Source organism: Motacilla alba, chromosome 3 (assembly GCF_015832195.1).
Source record: "Motacilla alba alba isolate MOTALB_02 chromosome 3, Motacilla_alba_V1.0_pri, whole genome shotgun sequence".
NCBI classification, from domain to species: domain Eukaryota; kingdom Metazoa; phylum Chordata; class Aves; order Passeriformes; family Motacillidae; genus Motacilla; species Motacilla alba.
In genome coordinates, this window is record NC_052018.1 from 94,983,862 (window position 1) to 95,010,616 (window position 26,755).

The following is a 26,755-nucleotide window of genomic DNA, read 5'->3' on the forward strand; positions in this document are numbered from 1 at the left end:
GGCCCGTCGCGCCGGCGGAAGCGCGGCCGCAGCCCGTGAGGATGCTTCGGGCCTGGCGGGCGCCGGCGCTGGCGCGGGCCCGGGCCGGGGCCGCCCGGGGCTGGCCGCGCTCCGCCGCCTCGGAGGCCGCGGCCGAGAGCCGGGAGGACTCCCGGTACCGGGACACGGTGCTGCTGCCGCGCAGCCGCTTCCCCGCGCAGCTCCCTGGGCGTCTGCAGCCCGAGACGGAGCTGAAGACGCAGCAGGTGCGGCCGAGGTCGGGCCGGTTCCCCCGGCAGGAGCGTGGGGCTGCCACGAGCGCGGCGAGCCCCAGGCCGGCAGGAGGGCGGGGGTGGCCGCCAGGGCTTGTGATCGGTCCCGCCGCGCAGGGCGAACCTCTGGCGAATTCGGGCTCTTTTTTAGAAAAGCTCGGGCTCTTGAGGTATTTTTAGTTTGGGTAGTCATAACTTTTATACAGTTTGTTTTGAAGGAGAGTAACGACCGCCCGGATAGTGTAGTGCTAGGATAATAATCTCAGGCCTAATATTTCACCCTCTTTGGGCTTTTTCGTACTTAAAACTCGCTAATGTATTCTCTTGTGGAGTTAGAAAAGTGTATTTGTTTGCCTGCCTGCTTTTGTTGTAAATTTTACATCCAGACTTTTTGGAAGTACAGAGAGTTGTGATGGTTTTGGTCTTTTTCTTGTTGTTTCTACAGAAATGTGGTTTTTCGGAGCTGTACTCATGGCAAAGGCAAAGGAAGACAAAACAGGAATTTTGTTTACATGATGGACCACCCTATGCCAATGGAGACCCTCATGTTGGCCATGCATTAAACAAAGTAAATACTTGTTCATACTTTATTCTTGTGAAGTGGTAAAAAACCTGCTGCCATGTGCCCTGTGTTCTTCATTCCCATTTAAATCAATAAGACTTTAAAATGTTTGGGATTTTGGTAGTTGGTTTTAAAAACCAATGGTATGGTTATGTGGATGTCATGTTTTGCCATGTTGACCCCATGTACTGAATGCTCAATGTTCTTTTTGTTTAGCCTTGAGATTAACAGCATTACACTGACCACCAAGTGAGAAAGACTCAAATTGTGAGCTGTCACCCACAGCTTCTCGCAGTCCCAGAGCCAGAGCCTAGGCTGCAGCAATGTGATCTAGGCCAGTGCTGTAGCTCAGTGTTTTAAAAATGAGACTAAGTCAGATTTGTTCACTTCAAGTCTTGCAAGTTTATAAGCTGCATCTCTCAGTTACACTGGTTGTGAACTCCCTGGATCAGAGGTCCTCTAATGTTCTGCCAATGTACAAAATGATAGGCAAGAAAAATAAAAAATGCAGAGTCTTTGGATCACAGAGTCGTTTGGGGGAAGGGACCCTAAATATGATTTAGTTCCAAACTCTCTGCCTTGGGCAGGGACACCTTCCACTAGACCAGGTTGCTCAAAGTCTCATCCTAACTGGCCTTGAACACTTCCAAGGATGGGGCATCCAGAGCTTCTCTGGTCTTATATATAAGTTTATCCTGTAGCTTTTGATAATTGTATTTTTTAAACAGAAGGAGCTTAATTACAAATGTGGCTATTCCATATGGGGGAGCTGAAGTGATAACAGACCATTGTGGCTTTTCAGATTTTGAAAGACATCACCAATCGCTTCCATGTGATGAGAGGTTATAAAGTGCATTATGTGCCAGGGTGGGATTGCCATGGGCTGCCAATTGAGTTGAAGGCACTCTCAGAAGTCAAAGGAGCTGAAAATCTTTCACCAATGGAAATTCGGCAGAGAGGTAAATGAAGGCTTTTAGATTTCATTGTGGTCTTTTCTATTCACTATTGGTGACGTTTTCTATGATCACTGGGTGTATTTTCCAAGCAGATTGAGCAGGCTGGAATCTGATGAATTGGAATAATTTCACACAGGCTTAATTCGTTGCTGTAATGGGCTTGCAGAGCATTGACCCTCAGTTAAAAAAAAAAAAAAAAAAAAAAGAAGGCAGGGGATTTGGATGTCTGCTTTGATTAACTGTATAGTGGCAGGAAGCTGCTATTTATCAGATCAGCATCCTTTTGGTTTTTGAAGGCTGAATTTGATTAGGAACTGAAAAGATGCTTGTAGATGTCAGGCTCCTTCAGGACAGCTTGGCTCAGTATCACAAGCAGGAATGTATTTTGATGACTTTTTAACAATCCTACAAATCTATGGGGGTATCCTTTTGAAGAAAGTCTGTATTATATGGAAACTGTTTTGAAGAAGTAATTTCAAATACAATATGGGTTGAAAGGCATAATCATTCAGCTGCAAAGCTTTTGTAATGAGCAATTGAAACTTCTTTAATTTGAAGTTGTGGTCATGAAATGGACTAACTTATTTTCAGATGTATGATGTTACTTAGAAAATTTCAAATCAACATAAATAGAGGGAGTTAACTTTCACTCTTATTAGTTTTATGTTGAGAACTTATTTTGAGAAATTTTTCTTCCTAACGAAGTATATTTTTCCTCCCCTTTCTTAAAAGAAAAGTTTGTAGTCTAAAGACATGTGCTTAATGTTCCTGTGTTAGTAAAAATGTGCCAAGCCTGTTTACTCTTTGCAGTAATTTTTTGTAACAACCAATCTGATATGTATTTTGAGCCATAATGGTTAGGCTATAGGTTCACTACATTCAGCTCTGGCTTTACTAAAAAAAGAAATCAGTAGTACATTTTAAGTGGTATTTTATTGATCTTAGTGTGCCTAAACCATGTGCTTAATGGAACCATTCCCTTCAGCCAGAGCATTTGCAGAAAGAGCAATTGAGAAACAGAAATCCGCCTTCATTCGTTGGGGTGTAATGGCAGATTGGGCCAACTGCTACCTTACATTTGATCCAAAGTATGAAGCAAACCAGCTGAGAGTCTTCTACAAGATGTATGATAAGGTATATTGAACTTCTGTGGAAGTCTGTATTGATTTTTCATGAGTTTTGTTTCTCCTAACTTTCTTTTTTTTCCCTCACTGTCCTCTCTAGGGTTTAATTTACCGGGACTATAAACCTGTGTTCTGGTCCCCTTCAACAAAGTAAGAATCAACTTACAATTTTGTCTTCAAAATTTTAGCAAGGATGCCAATAGCTTTTGATGTTGCAGCATGTAACTTCTGTTTGATGTGTATCAGAACAGCCTTGGCTGAGGCAGAACTGGAGTACAACGAGCAGCACATCAGTCGCTCTGTGTACATGAAATTTCCACTGCTGAAGTTGCCACCTAAGCTGACTTCTGTGATAGGTACAACTTCTCTGTAGCTTTAGAGACTGACAGCTTTGATTTTTGTTGTAACTGTAAATAAAGTACTTCTAATTTACATCTGTAGATGGATCATCCCCTGCTAGTGTGCTAGTCTGGACCACGCAACCTTGGACTGTGCCAGCCAATCAAGCCGTTTGTTATATGCCTGACTCAGCGTAGGTGTCTTTCACTTCATTCTGTTGTCTGTGTCAGTCCCTACTGGTATTTAGCAGCAAAATTAAAACATTCTGGACTGCCATTACAGTTTACTTAAGGCATCTTTTTGGGTTTTGTTTGGTTTTTTTTTTTTTTTTTGTTTTAATTGTTGCAATTGTAAGCTTTGTTCTGTATCTACTAATATATTAATTTCTGCCTAAATTTTTAATAAATTATTTCTTCTTCATGAGGCAAGGTTACCTTGAATTTTGAGACTTGTGAGTGAACTGGACATGTAAAGCATACTTGTCTGTCTTTTAGAATGAAGAATTTTACAAATTGGTAGCTTTGTGGTGTTTGTAATTATTTAGTATCACAAATTCACATTTGCATTGCAGATACTCAGTTGTAAAATGTGCAACGACTGGACAATGCTTCATCCTTGCTGCAGATAGAGTTGAATCTACAGCTGCTGTTCTGGACACACAGTTTGAAGTTGTATCAACATGTAAAGGTAGGTTTTAAAATTGTTAAATTGCTTAGAAATCTGCTGATAGGTGTCTGAAAACTGCTTCATTTAAATGTGTTTATAATTTGAGAATATGCTTCACTAAAATAATACAAGGAGGAGGAGTCTGTCAGATTTATTGTTGGTGTGTTGTAGCTCAAATTATCATCCATAGGTTTCAAATGAGTTTTTATAATCTGGCATCACATTTGGAAAAATGAGATGTAGAGTGTAAGCCTACATCTAGTCTGTTCAGTATCAAAATCTTAATTACACTGCAGTCTGTCTTTCCATCCATTGTTGATGACAAGAGGGGGCTAATTAGAAGCATGACTGGTGAGGTATTGTAGGTGGCTGTTGTCTGTTTGGACAAACGAAAGCAGTTGAGTTGGCATCCTAACAAACTGCATAGTGGTATTTCTTAACAGGCAGGCTTGGGATTCAGTGTCATGAGTTGGGTTTTAGTGTGTCATTTGTGAGTTTTGTTCATTTGCCTCCATTAGTGATTCAGTGCTAGAAATCTGCGTTTGTAAAGGAGGTGAGAAATCTGTTTCTATGACTTTTTGTTTCTTTTTTTTTTTTTTTTTTTGGCGTCTTTGGTGTCTTTCCATGCCTTCTCTTTCAGAGGAAGTCTTGTTTTTACCTAAGGATGAAATTGCTGGGGGTGTTTTTTCTCACAGCTTCCACCTTTTTGAATCATGCGATTTGCATATAATATCCAAGAGTAGTAGGGTTGGACCTTCTTAGAAAGAAATTTTGTATTGGAACCTGTTCTTTTTAACTTCCCATATATTCAGTAATTAATTATATTTTTTACTTTTCTGTATTTGTGTACATAACTTTGCGAAGGCAGTTCTTAATCATGTTCCTTCTAGGAGAAAATCATTCTGTGAACACCATTTTGTTGTATGGCACATTCCTCAAGCTCTGTGATTCTTGATTTTCAGCAAGGCTTTTATAATAATATTTCTTCTGTGTTTTTTAAACCACATATTCTTTTTCTGCTCTCTGATAGAAGAAGCTGAACGTGTGAGTTGTGTTTATTTTATCTTCTGTTTGTATTTTTCAGGTGCAGATTTGGCAGGTGGTTCTTGTGCTCATCCCACCATTCCTGGCAGAGTCTCTCCTCTTTTACCTGCAAATCATGTGACAATGACAAAAGGGACAGGATTAGTTCACACAGCCCCAGCTCATGGTATGGAAGATTACAGCGTAGCTTCCCACCATCAGCTACCCACGGTACTTTATCTTTTCAGCTGTTGCTCTTGATTTCCTGCAACTGATTGACTGTGTGACACTAAAATGATTTGTTTAATTTGTGCATAAAACTTGAAAATATTTTGAAGCATTCACAGAAGTGTGAGTATCACGAATGGCCTGCAGGAATGCAAGACTAACCTTAAGGAAATGTGTATCAAGATAAAAGAAGGAAGTTTCCTTCTGCTAATTAAAACTTACAGGGAGATGTTAGAATCAGTTTTTTGTACTCTTTATGTGGTTTTGTTTTTTAAAGGAGAACACAGAGAATGTTTCTCAGATTTTGACTCTCACTACTCAGAATTGTCTTTTACATGCAGATCAGTAAGTTACCAGTTATGTAGGTCATTGTTACTTTTTTTCAGCAAAGCTTGTTTTAAACACATACATAAATACAGCTCATTTATGCATGGCCAGTTTGTGATTGATGGGAGTGAAGATTCAGGATATGGGGCATTGGGAGAGTTAGGTTTGCTTTTATTTTGCACTGTTTTTTTGAAAAGTCACTGAAATACCAGTGACTGTGATGTGTAATAGTTGTGGTATGTGTGCAAATATATTGGTGCTCGTTTCTTCTGACACCTGAAATTCACTTACCTGGTAGATTACTGAACTGCAGTTCTCTAAATCTGAAGTGTACTTAAATATGTTGTTATTCATCAGAAAAGGAGTCACCCAGTAGAGTTAACTCACTTTTGAATACCAAAAAGATAATAAATTGCCACATGATATTTTATTGACATGATTAATTTATTTTCAGGATTGCCTTGTGGATGAAAGAGGGTATTTTACAGAAGCAGCAGGTCCTGAACTTAAAAACAAGAATGTCCTTGAAGAAGGGAATGAAGCTGGTGAGTATTTGATGTTTGACCATTTGTTACTTCATCACTTACAGTCCTGCAGGTATATTTTGAGAGTTTGTATAAACTGGCCATATTTTGGCATTTTTTGCTAAGTGTTGATTATGAAAAGGACTAAGTTGAGGTTAACAGCAGCCATATGTTCAAACTGAAATTTAATTTTGCCTAATTTTTTTCTCTCAGTCATTAAGATGCTTCAAGCAGCGGGGAGTTTGTTAAAAGAGGAGAAATACGTGCACAGTTACCCCTATGACTGGAGGACGAAAAAACCAATTATTATTCGTGCCAGCAAACAGTGGTTTGTAAACACAGCAGATGTGAAGGCTGCAGCACAGGTATGTAATTTTGCTTCCTTATGAAACACTTGAAGACAACTGATGCTACTTGGAATCAACAAAAAATCTGGCTGTAGCTCCCTCCAGAATATGATCTTCTCTAGGGTTTATGAACAGTAGTTGAAAAGCATTAATTACTTGTTGAAGTGAAATATGTGTTCAATTCTTTTGTCAATGTTGATATAATCCAGGGTAGCTACACTGACTGGTATATTTGCTCATTGTATATACAGATGCAGAAGTTTCTTAGAGCTACTGATGTTTTTTCCCTAAAATATTTTTTAAAAGATGATGTTTCAAGGAATTAAATTAGAATAGACAATTTTATCAGTGTTAAAATTACCTTTTTTTGTTAGGCTAGCCTTATGTGGCCAGACATCTTTGTGCTGTTAATTTTGTCACAGTCCTATTTTAAATTACTTTAAAGCTTGGGGCCTTTTGCTCTTTGAAGTTATGTAGATCCACACAGAAGATTCAGGCCAGCACCTTAGGATAACAGTGATTTTATTCTAATTAGGGCATGAGGTATATATTCCATATTCATCTCTATCTAAAATGGATGAAAACAGTGGTTACTCAGCAGGGCTGGGAGTGAGTGGTAGCCCTCTACCGTTTCTATCAAGGTGGGTTTTCAAAGTAGACAGCAGTACAAGATACAGTCAGCTTTTAAACTTCAGATTCAGTCACTGATGCCATTTTTAACTCATTTTCAGGGTGTGTCTGCTAGTGAATCGGAGAACTGGGGTTTGGTTGGGAAATACACAGTATATGCAGTGTTCAAATAAGTTATTGAAGAGCAGCAGGCAGTTGCCTGAGAATGTGTTGTTTGATACTGGAAATGGGACAGTAGATCTGTACCATATTTTACTGGTAGCATAAACATTGTTTGTGGGAAAGCTGAAGCATGTTCAACAGTTCACTCTCTCCTTCATAGGATGTGCTGAAAAAAGTGAAAGTGATCCCTACATCTGCAGTGAACAGGATGCTGGAGATGCTGGACAGAAGGACATTCTGGTGCATATCACGGCAAAGATGCTGGGGCGTACCAATTCCTGCTTTTTATCAGAAGAGCACAGGAGAGTGCTTGATAAACAGGTACCTGCCTAGCCTTAGACACTGAGAAGTGACAGAAGAAGCACTGTTTGTTGTGTTGCAGTTAATGATATTATAAAACTTCATATTATTTCAAGTAGGAATACATGCTTTTACTTGTAGTTGTTTATATGCAGATCTAATTTAGATGTAAGTTTAAAACAATCAAAAGCTTGTGGCTGGAAGTGACTTACATATAAGTAATAGGAATCAATTTACTTACATACTTAAGTTACCTGAAAACTCCTCTTGAGATTAATTGCTGTTTTCATCCCTCATCTTCAGTGAGCTGGCAGTCATGCCTGGCCTTTCCATTTAAGCAAGCAGTGAAATGCAAGTTGTGATTAGAATAGATGACAACTGTAATTGTACCGCTGGACATTAAATAGTTCAGGTACTGTGTCAAAATAGCTTTTTGCAGTTAAGTGACATTGAGATCTGAAATGGAATAACTATATTGGTTGCAGAATAAATAAGTGTATTTTGTTTCAAAACAAAATTAGAGTGGTTTGGAAGACCAGCCTCAAGTGTAACTGACCCTTAGCTATATGATTTGGTATATCCAGATCTTCAGGTGCTAGCCTGATTCTGCCATCTTTTGATTAATAGTATCCAGATATTGCAAACACTGCGTTTCAGGAGTTATAGACAACATAATGCAGAGGAAATCCAAGCTATGCTTTAAAACAAGGAAACTCAACCAAATATGATCCTTTTCTGTTCTGTAAGGAGAAATAGAGTTCTGCTTTTACTTCTTTGGGGAACAAAGGTTTTCAGCTGCGAATGCTCTCTAAGAGATGATTTCATAAAAGGAGTATTGTGGAGTTCCACATTCATTGAATTAGTTCCATAATTTTTTGCTGCCTTGAGATATGCTGATGTAACTCAGTTTTGTACACCTTAACCTTACAACCTTTTGTGAAAATTCATAATAAGTTTTTACAGCTGAAGTTGAATACTGTTGCAGAACTTTTTTTTTTATTCTGGTGTTGAGGAAATGTACTACAGGAGTCTAGCATGTTTTTCAGAGGCTGGAAAACATGTGTCTCATGTACTGAGCACACAAGCAGTAGATAGTAGACAGTAGTAGGTGAGGCTCAGGGTGTGGAGAGCAGGGAAAGGACTTTAGACAGGTAATCCTTAGCTTCACCTGGTGTGACTGGGTGTGTAGGTGTGCAGAGAGATGTACTTTGGCTCTCTCACTGTAGGCAATAACTGTGAGAAAAGACCACAGTAGCCACAATGTCATTTATAGTGCCTGGATAATGCTGACACACATCAGGAAATAAATGGGTGGAGGATTTGTGGGACATAAAACCATTTTACCTGCAAAAAAGCAGGTGTGTGTCTCTATAAAAAACTACTGTTTCTGAGGAATACTTTTTCTGTTCTGGTTGCAGAGTAGTGTTGGGAGTGTGTGTGTTGCTTAAAAATTGTTAATATATAGTTTAACAAGCAAAAAAGTGTAATGGAAACCAGTCCAGCAGTTGGCACTCAAATGTGAAGGGCACCATGAAGCAGAAGCTCCTTCTGAACACTGAGGAGTTGGGACAGAAAGCATTTAAAAGGAGGTATAAGTGAGAATTCCTTTAGGTTGTAGTAAAATCACTTTGAAAGGCCGTTACCTGTATTAAAGCCCCTGCCTTCTGTGAGTGCTCAAGCTGTGTGAGATTATTCCCAAAATTGTGCAAAATGTGGCTATTCACAGCATTTTGATGTGGTAAACTGCCACAGCTTAACACCTCCTCCACCTTTGTGTGTAGGTGTTGGCCCAGCAGTGAGAATTGTAGGGGAGTGAACAAAGGGGCAGTATGGCATCTTTCGGTAGAATTGATCTGGGGAGTGGAGAGGCATTTAGGAAAAAAACCAGACATATTCACTGTGCTTGAAAAGAGATTTATTTCATTCGACTGACAGGTTCAGATGGTCATTTATAGCAAGTACTCTTCTAACTTACTCTTGGTGAAATTTTCAAAGGAAAGTGTAAAGCAGTCATTAAATATTCTAAAAAGTTTAAGCTTAAATATTTGTAAAGTTAAGTATAGGAGACTTCTGTAACTGGAGTAGAGGTGCACAGAATATTGGCCTATAGAAGTGACAGGCAAATGCAGAAGACAGTCTGTCAATTCATAGGTCATTTTCCTGGACACCAGTTCTTATTGAAAACAGCAGCTAAGCCTGACTGTTTTGTTACATTACATTATCATTTTGAAAATCATATTGCAGCAAGTTGCTGACATACTTTTTAATGTGAAACTTTTTAAAACATTTCATACTTAGATGGTCTGAATAAATAATATAGTTAAAACACCATTAAATAACTTGCATTTCAAAACATGAGCTGTTTTTAACTTGAGTGCTGGATAAACAACCTTTCAGTAATGGCTGCTATGGAGTTTTTGAGTGACTATCAAAAGTAACAGCATCTCCACTGGAAGTCAGTGTGGTCCACATGGAGTTGCTGTTACATATGAGAGCACCAGTGGTCGATCTTGAGTGATCCTGTTCATGTATCACCTGTAAAAAGACTTTTACAAAGAAACAAAAAAGTCCCAAAAATAAACTGCTGTTTCCCTCTGAGAGTTGTCCCTGAATTTGTCACATGAAAAGCTGCTGAAAGCCCTTCTTTCAAAGTTGAACTGTTTTCTGTAACAGTGTTTTTGCCACACCAGCAACCCAGTCTTTCTAGCTTAAAAGCCAAGAGGTAGTTTGTAATGTTCAATGCAGAATCTCCATGAGTCTCCTTGCTGCTGTGCTCACCCCATAACCCTAAAAGATATTTGATTCAATTACATTGTCATCGATGGCTAGAAATTTAATATACCAATGATGTTTAAATTCTTTCATGCAGAGTATGCTGCATCATATTGTGACCAGGAGTGTAAAAATTATTATTAAAAATCCCTTATAGGAGAGAGAAAAGAGAGAGCACTTTTTCATTATTGTCATTTTCAGTAAGAACACAAAGGTGAGATTCTGTGGGATTTTTCTGCACAAATGGAGAAAAAAGACTTTAAATAATTTAGAGTACATGCACAAATAGATGCTTGCTCTGTGTGACACCTTTCAACATTCAACAGATTTCAAGAGAAAACATTCTACATCTAGAAACTCTGTAGCTCATGGAAAAGAAGAAAGAGCTCCAAAACTAAAATATGAGAATTCTATTTCCAGTAGTAGCTCAGCACAGGTAATAAATGTGAGATACATACTTTAATCTGACCTCATGCAATAACTGCTTTACAAAGTCACTGTTCAGATATTGGCAATAAATAGTAGTATTGCAAAGATTGTTCAAATACCTCATAGTCTTTGTCCACTTTTCTGTGACTTTGATTAACATGTAAATCAAATTTCTGAAAAAGAAAACCCCAACATATTTTTAAAGGAGGTCTGTCCTGTGCTCTAATTTGTTTTTTAAAATAATAAGACATTTCAGTGAATTGCAATTAATAGCAGCTTACCATCCCCTAAATACTTACAGCTGTAGTATCGAAGTTCTTTTAAAGCAGAAGATAATTTTTCCTCTTTGCTGCTGTTGGAAAGGAGATGGAGAGAACATCAGGCTCTGTATTCTTCTGCTCCTGACTGTATCTTAATGCTGCCTAATTTCTGTTAACAGATTAAATAAGTGTGCAGCATAATCAATATCTGGCTCCCGGGTGATTGGCTGGAGCCGTGGTAGCGTGAATTGCCGTAGGGGTGTCAGAGCGTAGCCGGGACACGTAATGCAAGTTCTTCCAGATAGCCTCTGAATAAAGGGCAAAGTTTTACAATGCCTTTATGGCTCACTCGGGGAATTATCATGCTCACCTTGAAGGCTGCAGATTATAAAGTGATGAGTAGTTATTTGAGCAAGGTGGTTTTCACTTACACCTTACAGAAAAGTACTTTGCAAAAGTCCTGCTCCTTATAATGCAGATACCTTAAAGTTATTTCTCTCTTGAAATCAAATTAATCATAAGGATCCTGCAAGAAGAGCAGAAACAAGTACAGGGGCTATGTTTGTTTGTCTTGTATTTTTCATACAGTAGGAGTAAAAAAGATTTGTTGAAAAGGTACCCTGGAAATTTTTCATCTAAACTATCTCCTCTTATAAAATGCTTGTTAGTGTTCACTTATATTCCGTAGGGAAACACTGTATAGCGAAAAAACTCACGCTGCTAAAATATTGGGGTTTTTTAAAATGTGATTTGAAACTATGATAGAATTTTGGGAATATTGGTCAATAAAAAGTTGACTTCACAGTCCTTGACTCCTTGTTTCTTGTAAGTGATTGATAACACAAATCTGACCTTCTTTTACTTATCTGAAAACTTTTATCTGTAGCATAATTGTACCTGTTGGTTCTTGTGTAACAAAAATATCTTTTAAAAAATCTGCTCTTCATAAATTAATAGTGTAATCTTTGCATTGCATGGCAAGATACTTGATAAAAGGTTCGCTCATGGTATGTTTTGTGGGAATGGTGTATCTACAAGGCTGCACAAGTCTTGTGTGACATGGGCAATACTTACTGTAAATGAGGGCAGGCATTTTATTATGTTTTCCCAAGGGAGAGTAATAACAAGGGTTTATTTCCTTCTTGTCTCTCCCCTCCCCCACCTCTGATGGAAAGGAAAAAATAGTTTATTAAGATAATCTTTTTATATGCTGTCCAAGCTAACTGTTAGTTTTGATCTATAGCTGGTTTTGTCACCTTTTATAAATCCCTCCAAATATTGGTATTGTGAAATACGTGTTGAATATTTTAAAAATGTATAGGTTAAAATTAATTCATCACTGGAGTTTATGTCCCTCCATGAAAGTGTATTTGCAATATGAAAAAGCTATGTGGAAGACAGGCTTAGTTCCTGTTTAAATTTTCTGCTTTATAGGATGGGCTTGTAACTTTTCTGTACTAGTTGCAGGTATGATTCCTATTCAGAGAATTTTTCTGGCTCTCATTGAGGCCAGAACCAGTAGCTGAGTGCTAAATTACTTCTTGCATGAATCACTCAACATGCACAAATATTTTAAATGGTAATAAACATGTTTTAGGGTAAATCATCCTCTTTTTAATTTAGCTACTCTTGTCTTCTGCTGGTGAGTTCCATGGGTAAGACTCAGCCAGTGAGAGGAAAGCATTGAAACTGGAGAGAGCTCTCCAAATCCTCAGGTGAAGACAGCTGGTTATCTATAACTGTCTTTAAAAACACACTGATAGTGTATTTGAGAAGAATACAAGGTGGAGAATTCTATTGGCAAAGAGTGAAAAATAATATTGTATATTGCTTTTTCTAAAATGTTCCTGAGTGCTGCAGTATCATTGCTAAAGGTCAGGGTGTAAATCTAGCTGTATCAGTGGAAGGTATTCATCCTACAAAAGACAAATTCAGTGGAATAGTTTAGTCCAGGCTGAGGCAAATTTCTTTTTTGTGTTTCCTGTGAGCTTTCTGAATTTGGAGATTTAGGATAAAGGAGGCAAGACATAAGGGTTGCATATCAGCTATCTGCCAGGAATTGTACCTGGACTGGGGTTGTTGTTAGCTTTTGTCTTGGAGAAATAACACTCTCAAAATTGGAAGTATAGGCAGCCAAACAGGCCTCTGTGCAAATATTTCTGGAAAGAAGTGGTACCATTCACAACTGGAGCTCCTCAGTGTTGTTTTAGCAAGATAAATGTTAGCGGATACATTACAAAGCCGTAAATTGTGTCCCACCACCATTAAAATGGAAGGTGAATGATGCCTGTGCTGGTTTGAAAGGGGCAGAATGGTGGTGGTGCCACAGGGATATCCATGTGGAAGTATTGCTGCTTAATGGCCTCTTCCTGCATAGAATCTGCTGAGATGTTCTACAGGAATGTATTTTGAGAAGTAAATTGATTAGTTGATGATTGATTGATTAATTGATTGATACAAAATTGCTATTCTGTCATTGCAATTTGAGCAGTCAAGAGCAAAACTGGATTTTCTTCTTGCTGTTGCACCTCATTTCATGAACTGAAGTAACTTATTCTGCAGCTTCTTGGAGAACATGTTTTCATGCTTAAACCCTGAGTGTAAGAGTCCATTAAATGTTCTAGTCATGTAGCTCAGCTTATAAGCAGTGTAGTAAAATACTGTGCTGAAAACCAAACACAAAACTGAGTGAAGACTGAAGAAGATCATCTGCCTTCTGTGTTTTTAAGATAATTATGGCAGATAATTATTTCACTTTTCCCCCTTTTGCAATACTGTGTCAAGATGTTAGTTAACTGATTAAATCTTCATTTCTCAAGTTATAAACAAATCTCTGGTGTCCTGAGTAATACAGCAGGTTTAGTTTGAAGTTGGCAGGTCAGGATGATCTGTTGTACTCCTTAAATACAGCAGAGGTCTTAAAAATCACCTCTGTAGCAAGTGCTCTGTGAGTCAGCAAGACAAAGTGTGTGGGTTTCCTCTTTGGTTTTTTAAGATTCTTTAATTTATGTCTAGACTTGGTATTAAGCAATATTAAAAATCAATTCCCCATAGCCTTACCTACTGGGGCCAAGGATTGAATGTGTCATAAATAGTGTATAAAACTACACACCTTGAGGTTGCCTTATCTGTTCAGATCAGAAAGAATGCTTAGTTAACTTTTTAATTTTTCTTATTTCCATAATATCTGTTTATTTTCAGGACCTTTGTCCTGGCTGGTGCTATGTGATATGGACTCATAGATTGCCTTCAGAGTGTTTATTGAATGGTTTATGATTACTCCTCTATGGGTGCAGAATTTTCAGATTCTTAGATTATTTGGATTAATATATTTATATTTATTACAAATTTAAAAATATATAGGGAAATAAATAATTGGGAAATAAAAATATATTGGGAAATAAAAAATATAAATTTGGGAAATTCATGCAACTGGAAGCTTAAGATATATCTATATATATAAAGATATAGGTATATGTATGCATGTGTATATGTATGCATGCATGTGTGTGTGTTCTACTTGAAAAGCTGTTATTTCCTCACTCCTCCTTTCCACATGAGTTCTCAAAGTCTCTGTATCCAGTAGGAAAAAATAAACCTGTTGTTAAAAAGAGCAGATATTTTGAGGGGAAATACTTGTGTAGTTTCTTTAAATTCAAAGTCAATAAATAGCAAATAAAATGGATTTTAGAAGTTTTCAAACTGCTGGCATCTTTTCTGAGTGCCCCAGTTATGAGGTATTTGCAGAAGAAGATATTTGGAATCCATCTGTGTTTTTGTATGTTGTACAAATCCTCCCATCTTGGAAGGCAAAGCCAGAAAGTATTTAATGCAGGCAGGAAGCTCTGTGAAGTCTTGTATGGATTAGAAGCTGGAAAATCACAGGTTCTAATAGCTTGGTCTGTGTATCAGCATCTCTCACTGCTTTGGGTCTGGGATACTTGTGGAAAGGTGTGATTAACTCCTCCATTCATAAGCCCCTTTTTTCCTCCTAACCTAGTGAAACCATCACAGATGTCATCAAAATAGTGGAGCAGCAAGGGACAGATGCATGGTGGGCCCTCCCTATTGAACAACTCTTGTCAAAAGAGGCTGTAGCAAAGGTAAACTTCTGACTTCAGGTACAGCAGGTGCTCAAGACAGTTGAGTGATGAGAAATAATAGAAAAATTTTGTTTATTCCCGTGATCCTCTTCAGTCTTGTACCCTCATTGTGAAAGGAGTGTTCAAAAAGTGAGATCTGAGTGGGGCAGAATACACGCAATTGGATTTGTGCTGTTAATTCAGGGCAGAGATCTCCATTCCCCTCCTCTTAGATCAAGAGGAAAGTGACATTCTAATTAACCAAATTATGAGCCCAAATATGTATTAGGTCTTGGTCATTAAGATGGATTAGAATTTTTATTTAGTTCTTCCTAGCTTTTTATTGTTCTTTAACAATTGTGTACTTAAGCTAGCACAAAGCTGTAGTGTTACTGTGCCATCTGAGGTTTTCTTTGTGATTTTTCCTTGCCCTACTTTGAGTTTCCATCAGTAATTATCTGAAAATTCTTGTCAAAAATTACCTACATTATTTTGTGTTCACTCACAAAGTTGGTAACAGAACCTGTACAAAACTGGTCCAGAAACGAAATTTGCTTTATTTCTAGCTTTGAAAAGCATTGATGATATAGAGTATTCTATTTGCATTATTTAATAATTGTTCTCTCAATTGTTCTCTAGGCTGGTGGTTGTGATGTTTCGGATTATGTCAAGGGACAGGATGTCCTAGACATTTGGTTTGACAGTGGAACTTCCTGGGCTCATGTTTTGGAAGGTAAAGAATCCCTATGTTGATCCTTCTTTTAAAATACTTGGAGAGCAAAATATAACTGTTCTGTGTGACAGTGTTGGTGTCAGCAAAACTGAGGCAGATTATGCCATCAGTGGGCTGTCTGTGACTTGTAAAGCTGCTTTTGCTTGTAAAGATAAGGATTTAATGTTGCCAAACTCATTTCCAGCATAATTCAAGTTGAGGTTTTTCTAGTATGCTGCTGTAATGATTCTGACATGTAGTGTACTGTGCAACTGCTGATCACCTCATACTTGTTTTGAGTGGAGAAGTCTGATGGTGCAGACAGCCAAGGTACTTTACTGCTAGTTAGTCCTCTTAAATTGTTTTTAGTTAACAAATTTCAGTCTGTGCTTGTCTGTGCTATTTGAAGCAAATAGCACAGACAAATAGCAAAGACTGAGATCAGCTGCTGAGTCTAAGTTTTATAATTTAAAAGTGTAGGTGTGCTTTTTCATTTCTGATTACTTTCAGTAACTAAACCAGTATATTGTGGCTTAAAATATTTATGCTTGCTATATGCTATTTATGGCTCCTACTGCCAGTAGTTGCTACTCAGAAGGTAACAGATATTTGTATAAAAAGATGTAAAATATACACTGTTTGCCTGGAGGACTCCTGCAAAGTCAGGAGTCTTTTCTAAAGGAGGAGTCTGGTCCCATACATCAAGTCTGTTGGACTTTAAACCCTCTGTACACAATTGCATGATAACAATCTTGCTGAATTATAAAACACGTTAGTACCAGAGTTTTATTTCTTAGCAACATGGTCGGGCAATAGCACCATCAGCAAACAATAATTTTCTAGAAGACTTTTACATATATTGAGGTTTATGCTCTTTAAAAATGTTTCTGGTTTGATTTTGAAAGCTATAACAAAGTAGTGGTATTTTATGCAGTTACAAACTTGCATTGTCAAAGGGCTGAACACCTCAGCCCTCTAATCCTGTGTAAAGGAGATAACTTTTCATAAGGAATAGCAGAATCATAAGGAATAGCAGAAGGCTCTGGATTTGTTGTTAATTTGTGTAAAGTTCCCATATGGATTCTGTAGTGTCTAATAAATGTCGGGATTATCACAGTACAGACTTCTTCTTTCATGGAACTATTACAAGTTGCTCTTCTCTACCTAGTCCTCTCTTTTAATGAAATTTGCTGGAGCTTGGTGTGTGTAAGCCATCTGTTTCTGCTGTGTGACATAATTGGAGTAGCCCCACTGCTGTCAAAACTGGGGACTGGCTAACCAGCAGTGTAACCTCCTAACCCTGTTTATTCCCCAAAATGACACAAAAATTGCATTACCTTTTTTGTGTGTAATTGAGGCTTCCTGCCACTGTCAGAAGTGAAGTACAGTCTGTGATTTATATCAAATTACTGGTTTAACTCACCTTTTATGAAACTTTGCAAGAGAACTTGCTGAAGTAAGAGTTTTGTCATCTATTTCCCAAATACACTCCAGTTTTTAAAGCTTTTTGCAGAACTTCTTCCATTGTCAATGATAATAAGCAAGGCTTACACACAGACTAATGGGTGGGGTTGTTTTCCAAAGTACTCTTGGAGGAAAAAAGAATTCATGAAGAAATCCAAGATTGCTTAGAGAATGTCATTATGTGAAGAAGAACTAATTTTGTGGTAGGGGATGAGTGATAGCAGATTGTTGCTGCTTTCTGATGCAGTGTTGGTGGCAGAGGTTCTTTCAAAGCACAAGTTACTTTCAGGGCAACTGCAGGATATAAAAGATGGCTAAAACTGAGACTAGAGTTTGTTTCACTCTGCCCTGAACTCAAGTTATTGAAAATTCTAAGTCAATGATCTGTTAGTAACTAGCAGGAATAACAGATGTTACATATTTCCCTGTCAGTTGCAGTCTTGTGAAAATAATTCGTTCTCTTCAGCATCTCTGAGACTCAGAACTTGGCCTGAGTTTTCAGTGCACTTGAGCCAGCTGTGTCCAAACTTACTAAAGGAGGTGCAGCTGTTACAAAATGAACCCCTTTGGCTGATGGCCAAACAGATTACTGTCAGCAAAAAAAGCAAGGAAAGGGGTGAAGAGGGGGTAAGAAGAGAGATTCTGCTGAATGCGGTTAAAGGAAGCCAAGCCCAGTGGTGTAAATCATAGGTTGCATTACCTTTTGCCCTTGCACTATTTCTAATGCTTGCCCTGCTGCATCTCCTTCCAGGGACTGCGCCTGTTTCTGATGGACATGGCTTAAAGTTACTCTTGTTCCATTAAATTATGGTTGGCTTCCTTTTTTCAGCCTGGGTGTGCCTAAGGTACCACTTGTAGCTAAATGACAGATTAACCAAACCATTCTATGTCAGAAGTGTGGCAGGTGCAACTTACACACTAAAATCAGAGATTTGGCATCACAAACCCAAAATTGTACAGCTACAAGTAGACTGTGTGAAATAAACACTGGCATTACTGAGAGCAGATCCACAAGTGCAATTTTCTCTGAAATCCCCTAAAATTTCCTGGGGATGCTGTTTGCTTTATTAATGCTCTGTTTGCCTAACACTTTTCACTAAACAGTTTATTGTTGTGCCCTCTTATCCTGTTTGTTTCTTGCTACACATGCCTCAATTTTTTTTTTGGAAGAACTGTTTTATGCAATGTTAAAATTCAAGTCCCAATCCTTGATACATGGATAACTGCATTTTCACAATGCTGCTGTGAGGTAGAAGAGTGTTAATACACTGCTTCCAAAAGGAAAGTGTGGTAAAAGCAAAATCTTGTTCAAAAGCATGTGCTAATTTTAAATACTTAATGCTGTGATGCCCAGCACGTGTTCTGTTGTTCTTTTGCTTTGAAGTTCAGCCTTTTGACAGAGCTCATTTCAGTAGCTTCTTATGGAGCATCTATTTTAGAGAACTCTTCAATGTCTTAAAATTCTCCTACATTTTCCTCATGGGCAGAGTGACATCTTCACTACAACTTTGAGATGATTCTTTTTTAAAATATTTCATACAAAAAATTCATACTGGACTTTATTGTGGTGTGATTTGCCACTGGTAAAAGTCACACAGCTTTTTACCCACAGTTTTGTGGGTATTGCAATGATGGTAGTTTTCAACATCATAACTTTTTTTCCCTATCTTATTGGCTAATTTTTAACTAAATGAAAATGAATGTGATTATTTTACAGCTTGCCTATCTAAGTGTTTAAACTTTTGTGCTGACTGAGAGGTTTGAATTTATCTTAGCTGGTTCATTCCTGGCATTAAAATACATTATGTTTAATCTAAAAGTCAAAGTCTGTAAGATCAAAGATATGGAATCTTGAAATCCAAACCAGAAGGATCATAAATTGTAATTCTCTTTAATGACCTATGTACTATACCTCAGTTAAAATAAACAGCAGAAAAGTCTCCTTGGGGTTGTTGGACATAGTTCTCCATTTACAAAAAAAAAAAAAAGAAAAAAAAAAGTGAGCATTGTTGTAATTAATTTATATATAAAAATCACAATTTTAACAAAACTGAGGAAGCTACTTGTAAGGCAGGTTTTGTATATGCAAACCCCATGTTTGTATTTTACAGTTGAAATATTCAGGTCTCTCTTAACTTTGCAAGCACCAGTAGCCAGCTTGCCAGATGTACTAGTTCCTGTCAGAAAAGCCCAATCCAGTTTGCTGTTTGTAATCAGTTGTTTAAATTCTTCTCTCCTCTAAGTTCTAACTACTGGCATTTCCATGAAAAGTTCACTTCTCTAAAACCAGTGGCTAGTAAACTAGTTTTAAGTAACAAATGTGTGTGTTGTACAGATTTTCTAATGTTACTGTCTTCCTTACCACAAATATTCTTTTTTTTTTATCTCTTGTCCTCACAAGTATTTTTGCAGTCTCTTAATACAAAGGTTGCTCCTTACTTACGGTACTTCTAAACCCCAGACTCTTTGTAGATTTCCTTGACTGAATAAGCAGATGTGTAAAAACCGTGATATCCACCTACACATTTTTCCTGTGCTACCTGGAACTGTGTGGCCTTGACCTTTGTAATGTTGAACTTCCCTTTATTGCAGGATGGATCCAAATACTGAAACTTCCATTAAGTTAAACAAATAAATCAAGTGTGTCAGCGGCAGAAAGAAGCACTGCCTCAGGGGTCGTAGGAAGAGGAAAAGAGGAGATAGTGAATAAAAATTGAGAAACTTCTGTCTGAATATTGAGAAAGCAACACTATCAACTTGTAGAATCAAAACTAAACTCCTGACAAATATGTGCATGGTTTTGCACCTTTGTAGGCTTTGACTTGCATGTTCTGCTGTGTTCACATTACTCTGTTCTCACTCTGGTGACCTGTCTAGGATTGCTTAGGACAAGGAGGAACTTCTTGAGTCAACAAGTTTGTACCTTTTTGTACAGTGACTGAATTCCACCAGTAAAGCCATTTAAACTGTGATGTCCTCTCTCAACCCTGTGGAATAGCTGGGTTCACTCTTCTGCTTTTAATGTGCAGTCAGCTAATACCCTGCCTGCCTTGTTGCCCAGTATTCCTCTAAAGTACTCATTAGCTCCACTTGCTCTTCCCTACCATTCCTCTTTTGTTCTGTGTGTGTATTTACAGGGAATAATATTTCTACTCAGCCTTCCCAAGCCAGGCTTTTCCAGATGCTTCTATCCCCAACAGGCTTTCTTGTTTCCCACATTGTCCTAACACTTTCCTGATGTTTTTAATCTTCCTGGAACCCCAGTGACCAAAAATGCAAATTCTGTCGCAGGTGAGCTGTGGTCACTACCAAAGATACCTGCTCTCCTCTTTCATGCCTTTCATGGGCTGTTTGGGCACCTTACCTCTGAGCCTTGTGCCCTGAAAATTTCCAAATGGGGACGCTTCAGATGGTGGCATACATTTTTATTTATTCCAAAGTATGTGAACTTTTCTTGGGTATTTCAGTTTGTTTAGAAGCACTTGGAAAGTATTCTGAGAACTTCTGTGAAGCAATCTGAGCATGATAACTTTTTTTCATAATTTATTATTTAGTTTAGGAGAGAGCAACCTTATTTGTTAAATTCTGGAGTGTGGCAAGTTTTGGATTCTTTTAAAAATTGTGATACTAATGGATCTTTTGTATCATGGTTAAATAACCACACACCATTTAGAAAAGTAACTTACCTACTGGGTTTAAATTGCAAGATAAACGTTAGTAATCACTTTCAGAGATTTTGTGTGTTAATTGTTTTAAGATACAAGGTCTGATATTTCAAATAAAATGTTCTGGTTTTTAAAGGTGCGGATCAAAGAGCAGATACATACCTTGAAGGAAAAGATCAGCTGGGAGGTTGGTTTCAGTCCTCTCTCTTAACCAGTGTGGCAGCAAGGAAAAAAGCACCATACAAGTGAGTGTGTGGATTGCAAACATATTTCTAGTCCATTTACTGAATATTGGGCTTTTGGAAGTATGCACAGTAGTGTATAAACAAGAGAAATCAAACCAGTACCAAGTATCTGATTTGTGTTCTTACATTTTCAGTATAAAGTTTTTCTCATATTAGATTGTAATTCGTTTACTTTTTAACTTTTTTCTATCATAATTCTAATAATGTTTTCATTCTTAGTAATTCAGGAATTGTCAGATACAAGTCTGGCTTTTTGCTATCTCTCCCACTCCCACAATTAAAGAAATTCTTTGGGAAGTGCAGTGTGCAAATCTCCCAAGATCACTGACTTGTGAATTCAACATTAGGCTGTAGGGAATTGGGAATAGCTGTGTTCTGCTGCAGCTGTGGCACACCATTTATCTCTTGAAAGATGGAAAGCATAGGGAAGGGGAATGTGGCTCAGCTGCAAGGAGGCTGTGCAATTTTGGGAAATGTATTGGCTTAAAAAGTAAATAACACTTTAGTCTTTAATTAATCTGAAATACTCATGCCCTGGATATATAAACAATCTGTTGCTTGCACAACAAAATTAAATGAGGAAAATAAAGTTGTTTGCTCTCCTTGGATGTTAGTACAGGGTATATTCATGGTTGGTTGAACTCAGGGGATGAAGCCTCAGGCTTACCAAAACAGGGTTTCTGTGTGCTTTGACTTAAGAATATCCTCAGTAGAAATCAGTTCTTAGCACAGATTTTTCCCTGGCTTTTTGTTTTCACTAAAATCTTTCTTGCAGGACACTGGTGGTTCATGGCTTTACTCTTGGCGAGAAAGGGGAGAAGATGTCCAAATCTGTTGGCAATGTGGTTGACCCTGATGTCGTCATCAATGGAGGCGAAGTAGGTCAAGCTCCTGAGTTTCTCAGAACTGCCACTTACAACCTTTCACTGCCAGATTCTGCAGCTGTCTTGCGGCAGAACTCGGTCAGGCTCTTCTTTGGCTATACTGTAGTTCCATTTGGCTGGACTGAAAACCTTGAGTTGTGCTGCTTCTGCTGTAGTGCAAGAAAACCCCTCACCTTCATTCTCTACTAAGAGAAAAGCAAACTATGCAGAGGGTGTAGAATGGTTCCTTTTTACCAGTGTTGATGGAGTAATGGAGAAGAGGAATAAAAAAAACAAACCAAAAAATTTAAATAATGAACCTTTACTGTCAAACTGACTGAAGCCTACCATGTGTGGCTGGCAGTGGAGCAGTCAGATGTAGCAGCTGCACCTCAGCAATCTCTTTGCTCTCAGGCTATTATTGACTCTGGAAACTTCATTCCCTGGTCAGGGAGGTTGCACTGACGGTGCATTCAGATGCTCTGAATTTCCTTCCCTCCCCAGTCCCGCTGTTGCTCTTTTGAGGCTGCTGGGCAGATCTTGCAACTCACTAGACAGAAGAATTAGTCCTTGCATGACTTGCTTATCTGATTAATTAAAACACACAATTGTTCCTATTCTTTTGCAAAGGAGAAAAGCCATTTTCAGAGTTGGAAACAGTCTGAAGGGGAGGAAAAACCTATGTAGTTCTAGATATTAACATTGCTATTTTAACAATAAGCATTCAAAGGATTTAAGGCTGCAGATGAGTTTCTCTCAGCTTACCTGGGTTCTAGCCCTGCCTGTACACAGAGTGCTGCAGATGTGGGTTACTAAAAGAGAGGGAAGCCTTCCAAGCCCAGCAGCCTCTGGGCACATAGAGTTATAGGTAGTCCTGCAAAGAACAGGGAGTGGGACTGGATGATCCCTATGGATCCCTTCCAGCTGGAGATATTCTATGGTTCTCTGCTTTTGTGTCTCTCCTTAGGATCACACCAAGGATCCTCCATACGGTGCTGATGTTCTCCGCTGGTGGGTGGCGGAATCCAATGTTTTCACGGAGGTGACGATTGGGCCTGTGGTGCTTAATGCTGCCAGAGATGACATCAACAAGGTAAGTGCCACCACTGCCAACACTATTCATCCCAACAACAGATCCTCTGTGTCTTGCCTGCAAAGCTTTCCAGTCTTTAGCCTACAGAAAGCTTTTCCAAGCTTAATTAGTGAGGTACGACTGCTTTTTACACCTGTGGGTCAAATAGTAAAGTGTGCTGAGAAAAAGACTCATTTCACAACTTTGTACTTTGGTAACAGCCAGTCTTTATTTTTCTGTAGGTCCTTCTGCCATGTGTTCTTTATGATGCCTTTGTGACTATTCAAACAGTTATTTTGAAAAGAAGTCAATTTTAGTTAATAATGGAACATGAGCATTTTGTGTTTAATCTAAAGTGAAGGCTAATAATGTTTAATTGCTCTGGGTTTTTCTAGCTCCGGAACACACTACGCTTCATGCTGGGAAATGTGGAGGGCTTCAACCCAGAGACAGATTCCATCTCCCCTGCAGAGATGTACATAGTGGATCAATACATGCTGCATTTACTGCACGAATATAGCAGCAAGGTAGGGGGAATTGTGTTTTTGTTTGTGTAATGTTTTCCATTGGCTTTATTTTCTTTAGGTGTGTGAGTAAAAGGTGTGTGTCAAGCAAGCACATTACAACCACAAAGGATCCTTCAATGCAATGTGCTCTCACTTAAGCCCATCTCAATTTTTGAGGAAGACTTTAACATTCTTAACTTGGTTTGGACATCAACCAGATTTTCCCACTCACTGCCCAGGGCCTCAAATTAGAAGTCTTTAAAAATAGTTTAAGATAGATATTAAAAAAAAAAACAAACCGAAAAACTAGAGCTTTGGAAATTTGCTGTTGTACAGAACTTTGACATTTCTGTCACTCAGAACCATTCTGCTGAAACTGTGGGCATAGTTTCTGTGGTTTCCACTTTTCTTTCCACTCAAACTTGAATGGAAATTATTTCTTTGGCCTAACTCTTAACTGACTTAAATTTTTTTTCCCCCTCCAACAACCTTTTAAAGTTTCTGCCAGACCTTTTGCCACTCATTCCATTTTCTGTAAGTTTAGTTTAGCAGGGGCTGTGTGATGCAAACCAATGCACTGTTCTTACCTCCCTCTCCCAGGTTACAGAAGCTTACAAACAATATGATTATAGCAAAGTTGTTCGACTGCTGCAAGCATTCTGTTCCAGAAGCTTGTCTAACTTCTATTTCAACATGATCAAGGACAGGTGAGTTCCTTCCTGCTGCCTTTAAAAGGGAAAAAAGAAAGGAATGGGTCTGAGATGGAAGTAATAAAGTTCCAGGTGAATGAATGCCGACTGTACACAGGTGTCTTCAAGGACCTCTCAGTGCATTCAGCTGAGTGGTTGTCATTGTTGTGCTCTCTTCTGTCCACTGGTGGTACTGAACACTTTAAAAGGTCATCAAACGAGCACATTTAAAACCAAATAAATATTTAAAGAGAGTCTCAGATCTGTATTTTTACCCAGAAAGGGTGTGCATCTGAATTTGGGAAGACAGGAGGAAGGGCTTTTAGCAGTTAGCTGTGCAACTGAGTGTATTTATCTGGTTTTTTTAGATCAGTGAAAGAATCCTAAGGCTGTGACAGATACCTGTGTAAATGCGCAAGGGCTATTTCATGGGGTAGGAGGGGTGGAGGTTATACTGATCTTTAGTTGCCAGAACATGAGTAAAGGAGGAGTGGGGGGGAAAGGAAGCCCTAATGCTGAGGTTTACAGATGAACCAGAGCACAGGGCTGACAGCTGCAGGCTCAGCTCCCTGAGGACAGATTCTCTCTCTCCCCAAATTACCATGTAGAGGATCTCCTTTCCTGTGACAAACTCCTTTCCTGTGGCTGCAGATGTGGATGGTCCTGTCTGTAGTTCACTGTGCTTCCCTAGGGAAGGGCACTCCAGAAAACCTTTCCTTATAAAGGCTGGGTGGGTCAGACTTCTGTACGTCCACTGGCAGTCCCAAAAGTGTGGCTCTTGAGCAGAAACAGGAACATAGGAATACTTTCCAGCTTTCCCTGCTGTCTTGCAGGCTCTACTGCGAAGAAGCAAAGGATCCTAAGCGTCGTTCATGTCAAACGGTGTTGGCAGAGGCTCTGGACATCATCATCCGCTCCTTTGCACCCATCCTACCCCACTTGGCAGAGGAGGTTTTTCAGTACATCCCTTACAAGAAAGGTAAAGTACATACCACTGCTAAGCAATTCCTTTAGTGCACTGTTTAAAAAATGCATGGTTACAAGGAATGCAATTATAGAAATCTGCCATTCTTTTTTATTCATTTCATAAACACTCAAATAGACTAAAATAAGAATTGCTTTGTTTTGCTTTCAAGACTCTGAGGGTGTGTTTCGTACTGGCTGGATTAATGCAAGCTCAGCATGGAAGAAGCCTGGCATTGAGGAAGCAATAGAAGGTGCATGTGCAATGAGAGACTCCTTCCTTGGGTCCATCTCTGGCAAGAATGCTTTGGAATATGAAGTTATCATTGTAATTGAGCCTGGATTGCTGTTTGAATTAATGGAGGTAAAAAAATGCAACTAGGAGTAGGGTCATCTGTGTGAAAACTTTCTTCTGCTTTGTACTTACCAGAGAATCACAGAAACGTTGAGGTGGAAGGCACTGCTGGAGCCTGTACAGCACAGCCCCTTCCCCAGGCAGGCTTACTTTAAACAAGTTGCCCAGGCCTCTGTCCATTGGTTTTGGCATAGTTCTAATGATGAAGACCTTACCAGCTCTCTGGGCTACCTGTGCCAGTATTTGACCACCCTGACAATAAAAAATCACCTTTGGTTTCTTAGAGAAGAATCACCTTTACCCTGCTGGCAATGCTCTAATACAGCATCCCAAGGTGGGATGCTGCTGTCCCTGTCCCTTGGGAGAGCAGAATGCTGGCTTACAGGCAGCTGCTTGGCCCTCAGGCCCCTTCCTCTTGGCCACTGCAGTTCAAGTCTGTCCTCCTGCTCCTGGCAGGAGTAAATCAGACTCTTGGTTCAAACCATCCACTCTGATTAGGAACCACAGCTCAGTATTTATTTTCTAGACTGGACGGTGCTGAGAAACAAAACCAAGTTCCAAGTCTGAATGCTTTCTGTCCCCCAGGCACTGCAGGCTGAAGAAACTTCCAGTGTTTCCCAGCTGAATGAGATAATGATGGCTTCCCAGACAACCCTGCTGAGCGAGCTCCCCAAAGAAACACCTTCAGATGCAAACATCATAAAAGGGACCTTTCTGATTAACTTGGAAGGTAAGAGAACCATTCCAGACTCCTGCACTACAGCACAGGGTTGTTCATGGCTTGAGTCTTACCTAACAGCTCCAGCCTCTCTCTCAGCAATGACACTTTCTTTGACAGGTGGTGACATCTGTGAACAATCTTCATACAAAGTTATAGCCCAACCCATTGCCAAAGCAAAATGCCCTCGCTGCAGGAGATACACGGCCGAGGCCTCAAGCACTCCCTGCCCACGATGCCTCCAAGTCCTTGCTGCTGGAAAGGGGAGCACATGAAGGCAAAATGCCTATGCAAAAGCTGCTCCAAAGTGGCTGAAGCAGCAGGTCTGCATACTGGAACCTGTAGAAGCAGATGCTTTAGCCCCAGCCTGAGCAGGAGTATCATGTATTTGGGGGAATGTTATGTGTGTGTGTGTACACACACACAGACTACCTGTGTATATCACTTTTCAGCTTAATAAAAAGGGTGGTTAAAAATAACTGACTGATTTACATGTTCTTAGCAACCTGTGTTCTGTGGAA

At 39.0% G+C, this 26,755-nt stretch overlaps 1 protein-coding gene across 1 annotated transcript; it reads left to right on the forward strand.

Moving 5' to 3' along the window:
* The first annotated feature begins 3 nt into the window (after positions 1-3).
* IARS2 (isoleucyl-tRNA synthetase 2, mitochondrial) lies at positions 4-26,713 on the forward strand. The gene is made up of 23 exons (XM_038133541.1): positions 4-245; positions 697-819; positions 1,616-1,772; positions 2,755-2,903; positions 2,994-3,043; positions 3,140-3,249; positions 3,335-3,425; positions 3,804-3,919; positions 4,983-5,152; positions 5,931-6,021; positions 6,214-6,365; positions 7,300-7,460; positions 14,901-15,003; positions 15,622-15,715; positions 20,960-21,068; positions 21,844-21,946; positions 22,899-23,024; positions 23,399-23,530; positions 24,110-24,216; positions 25,032-25,177; positions 25,335-25,525; positions 26,102-26,246; positions 26,355-26,713. The coding sequence occupies exons 1-23, from the start codon at positions 42-44 to the stop codon at positions 26,507-26,509; spliced, it is 2,985 nt and encodes a 994-aa protein (XP_037989469.1). The 5' UTR covers positions 4-41; the 3' UTR covers positions 26,510-26,713.
* Positions 26,714-26,755: the final 42 nt, after the last annotated feature.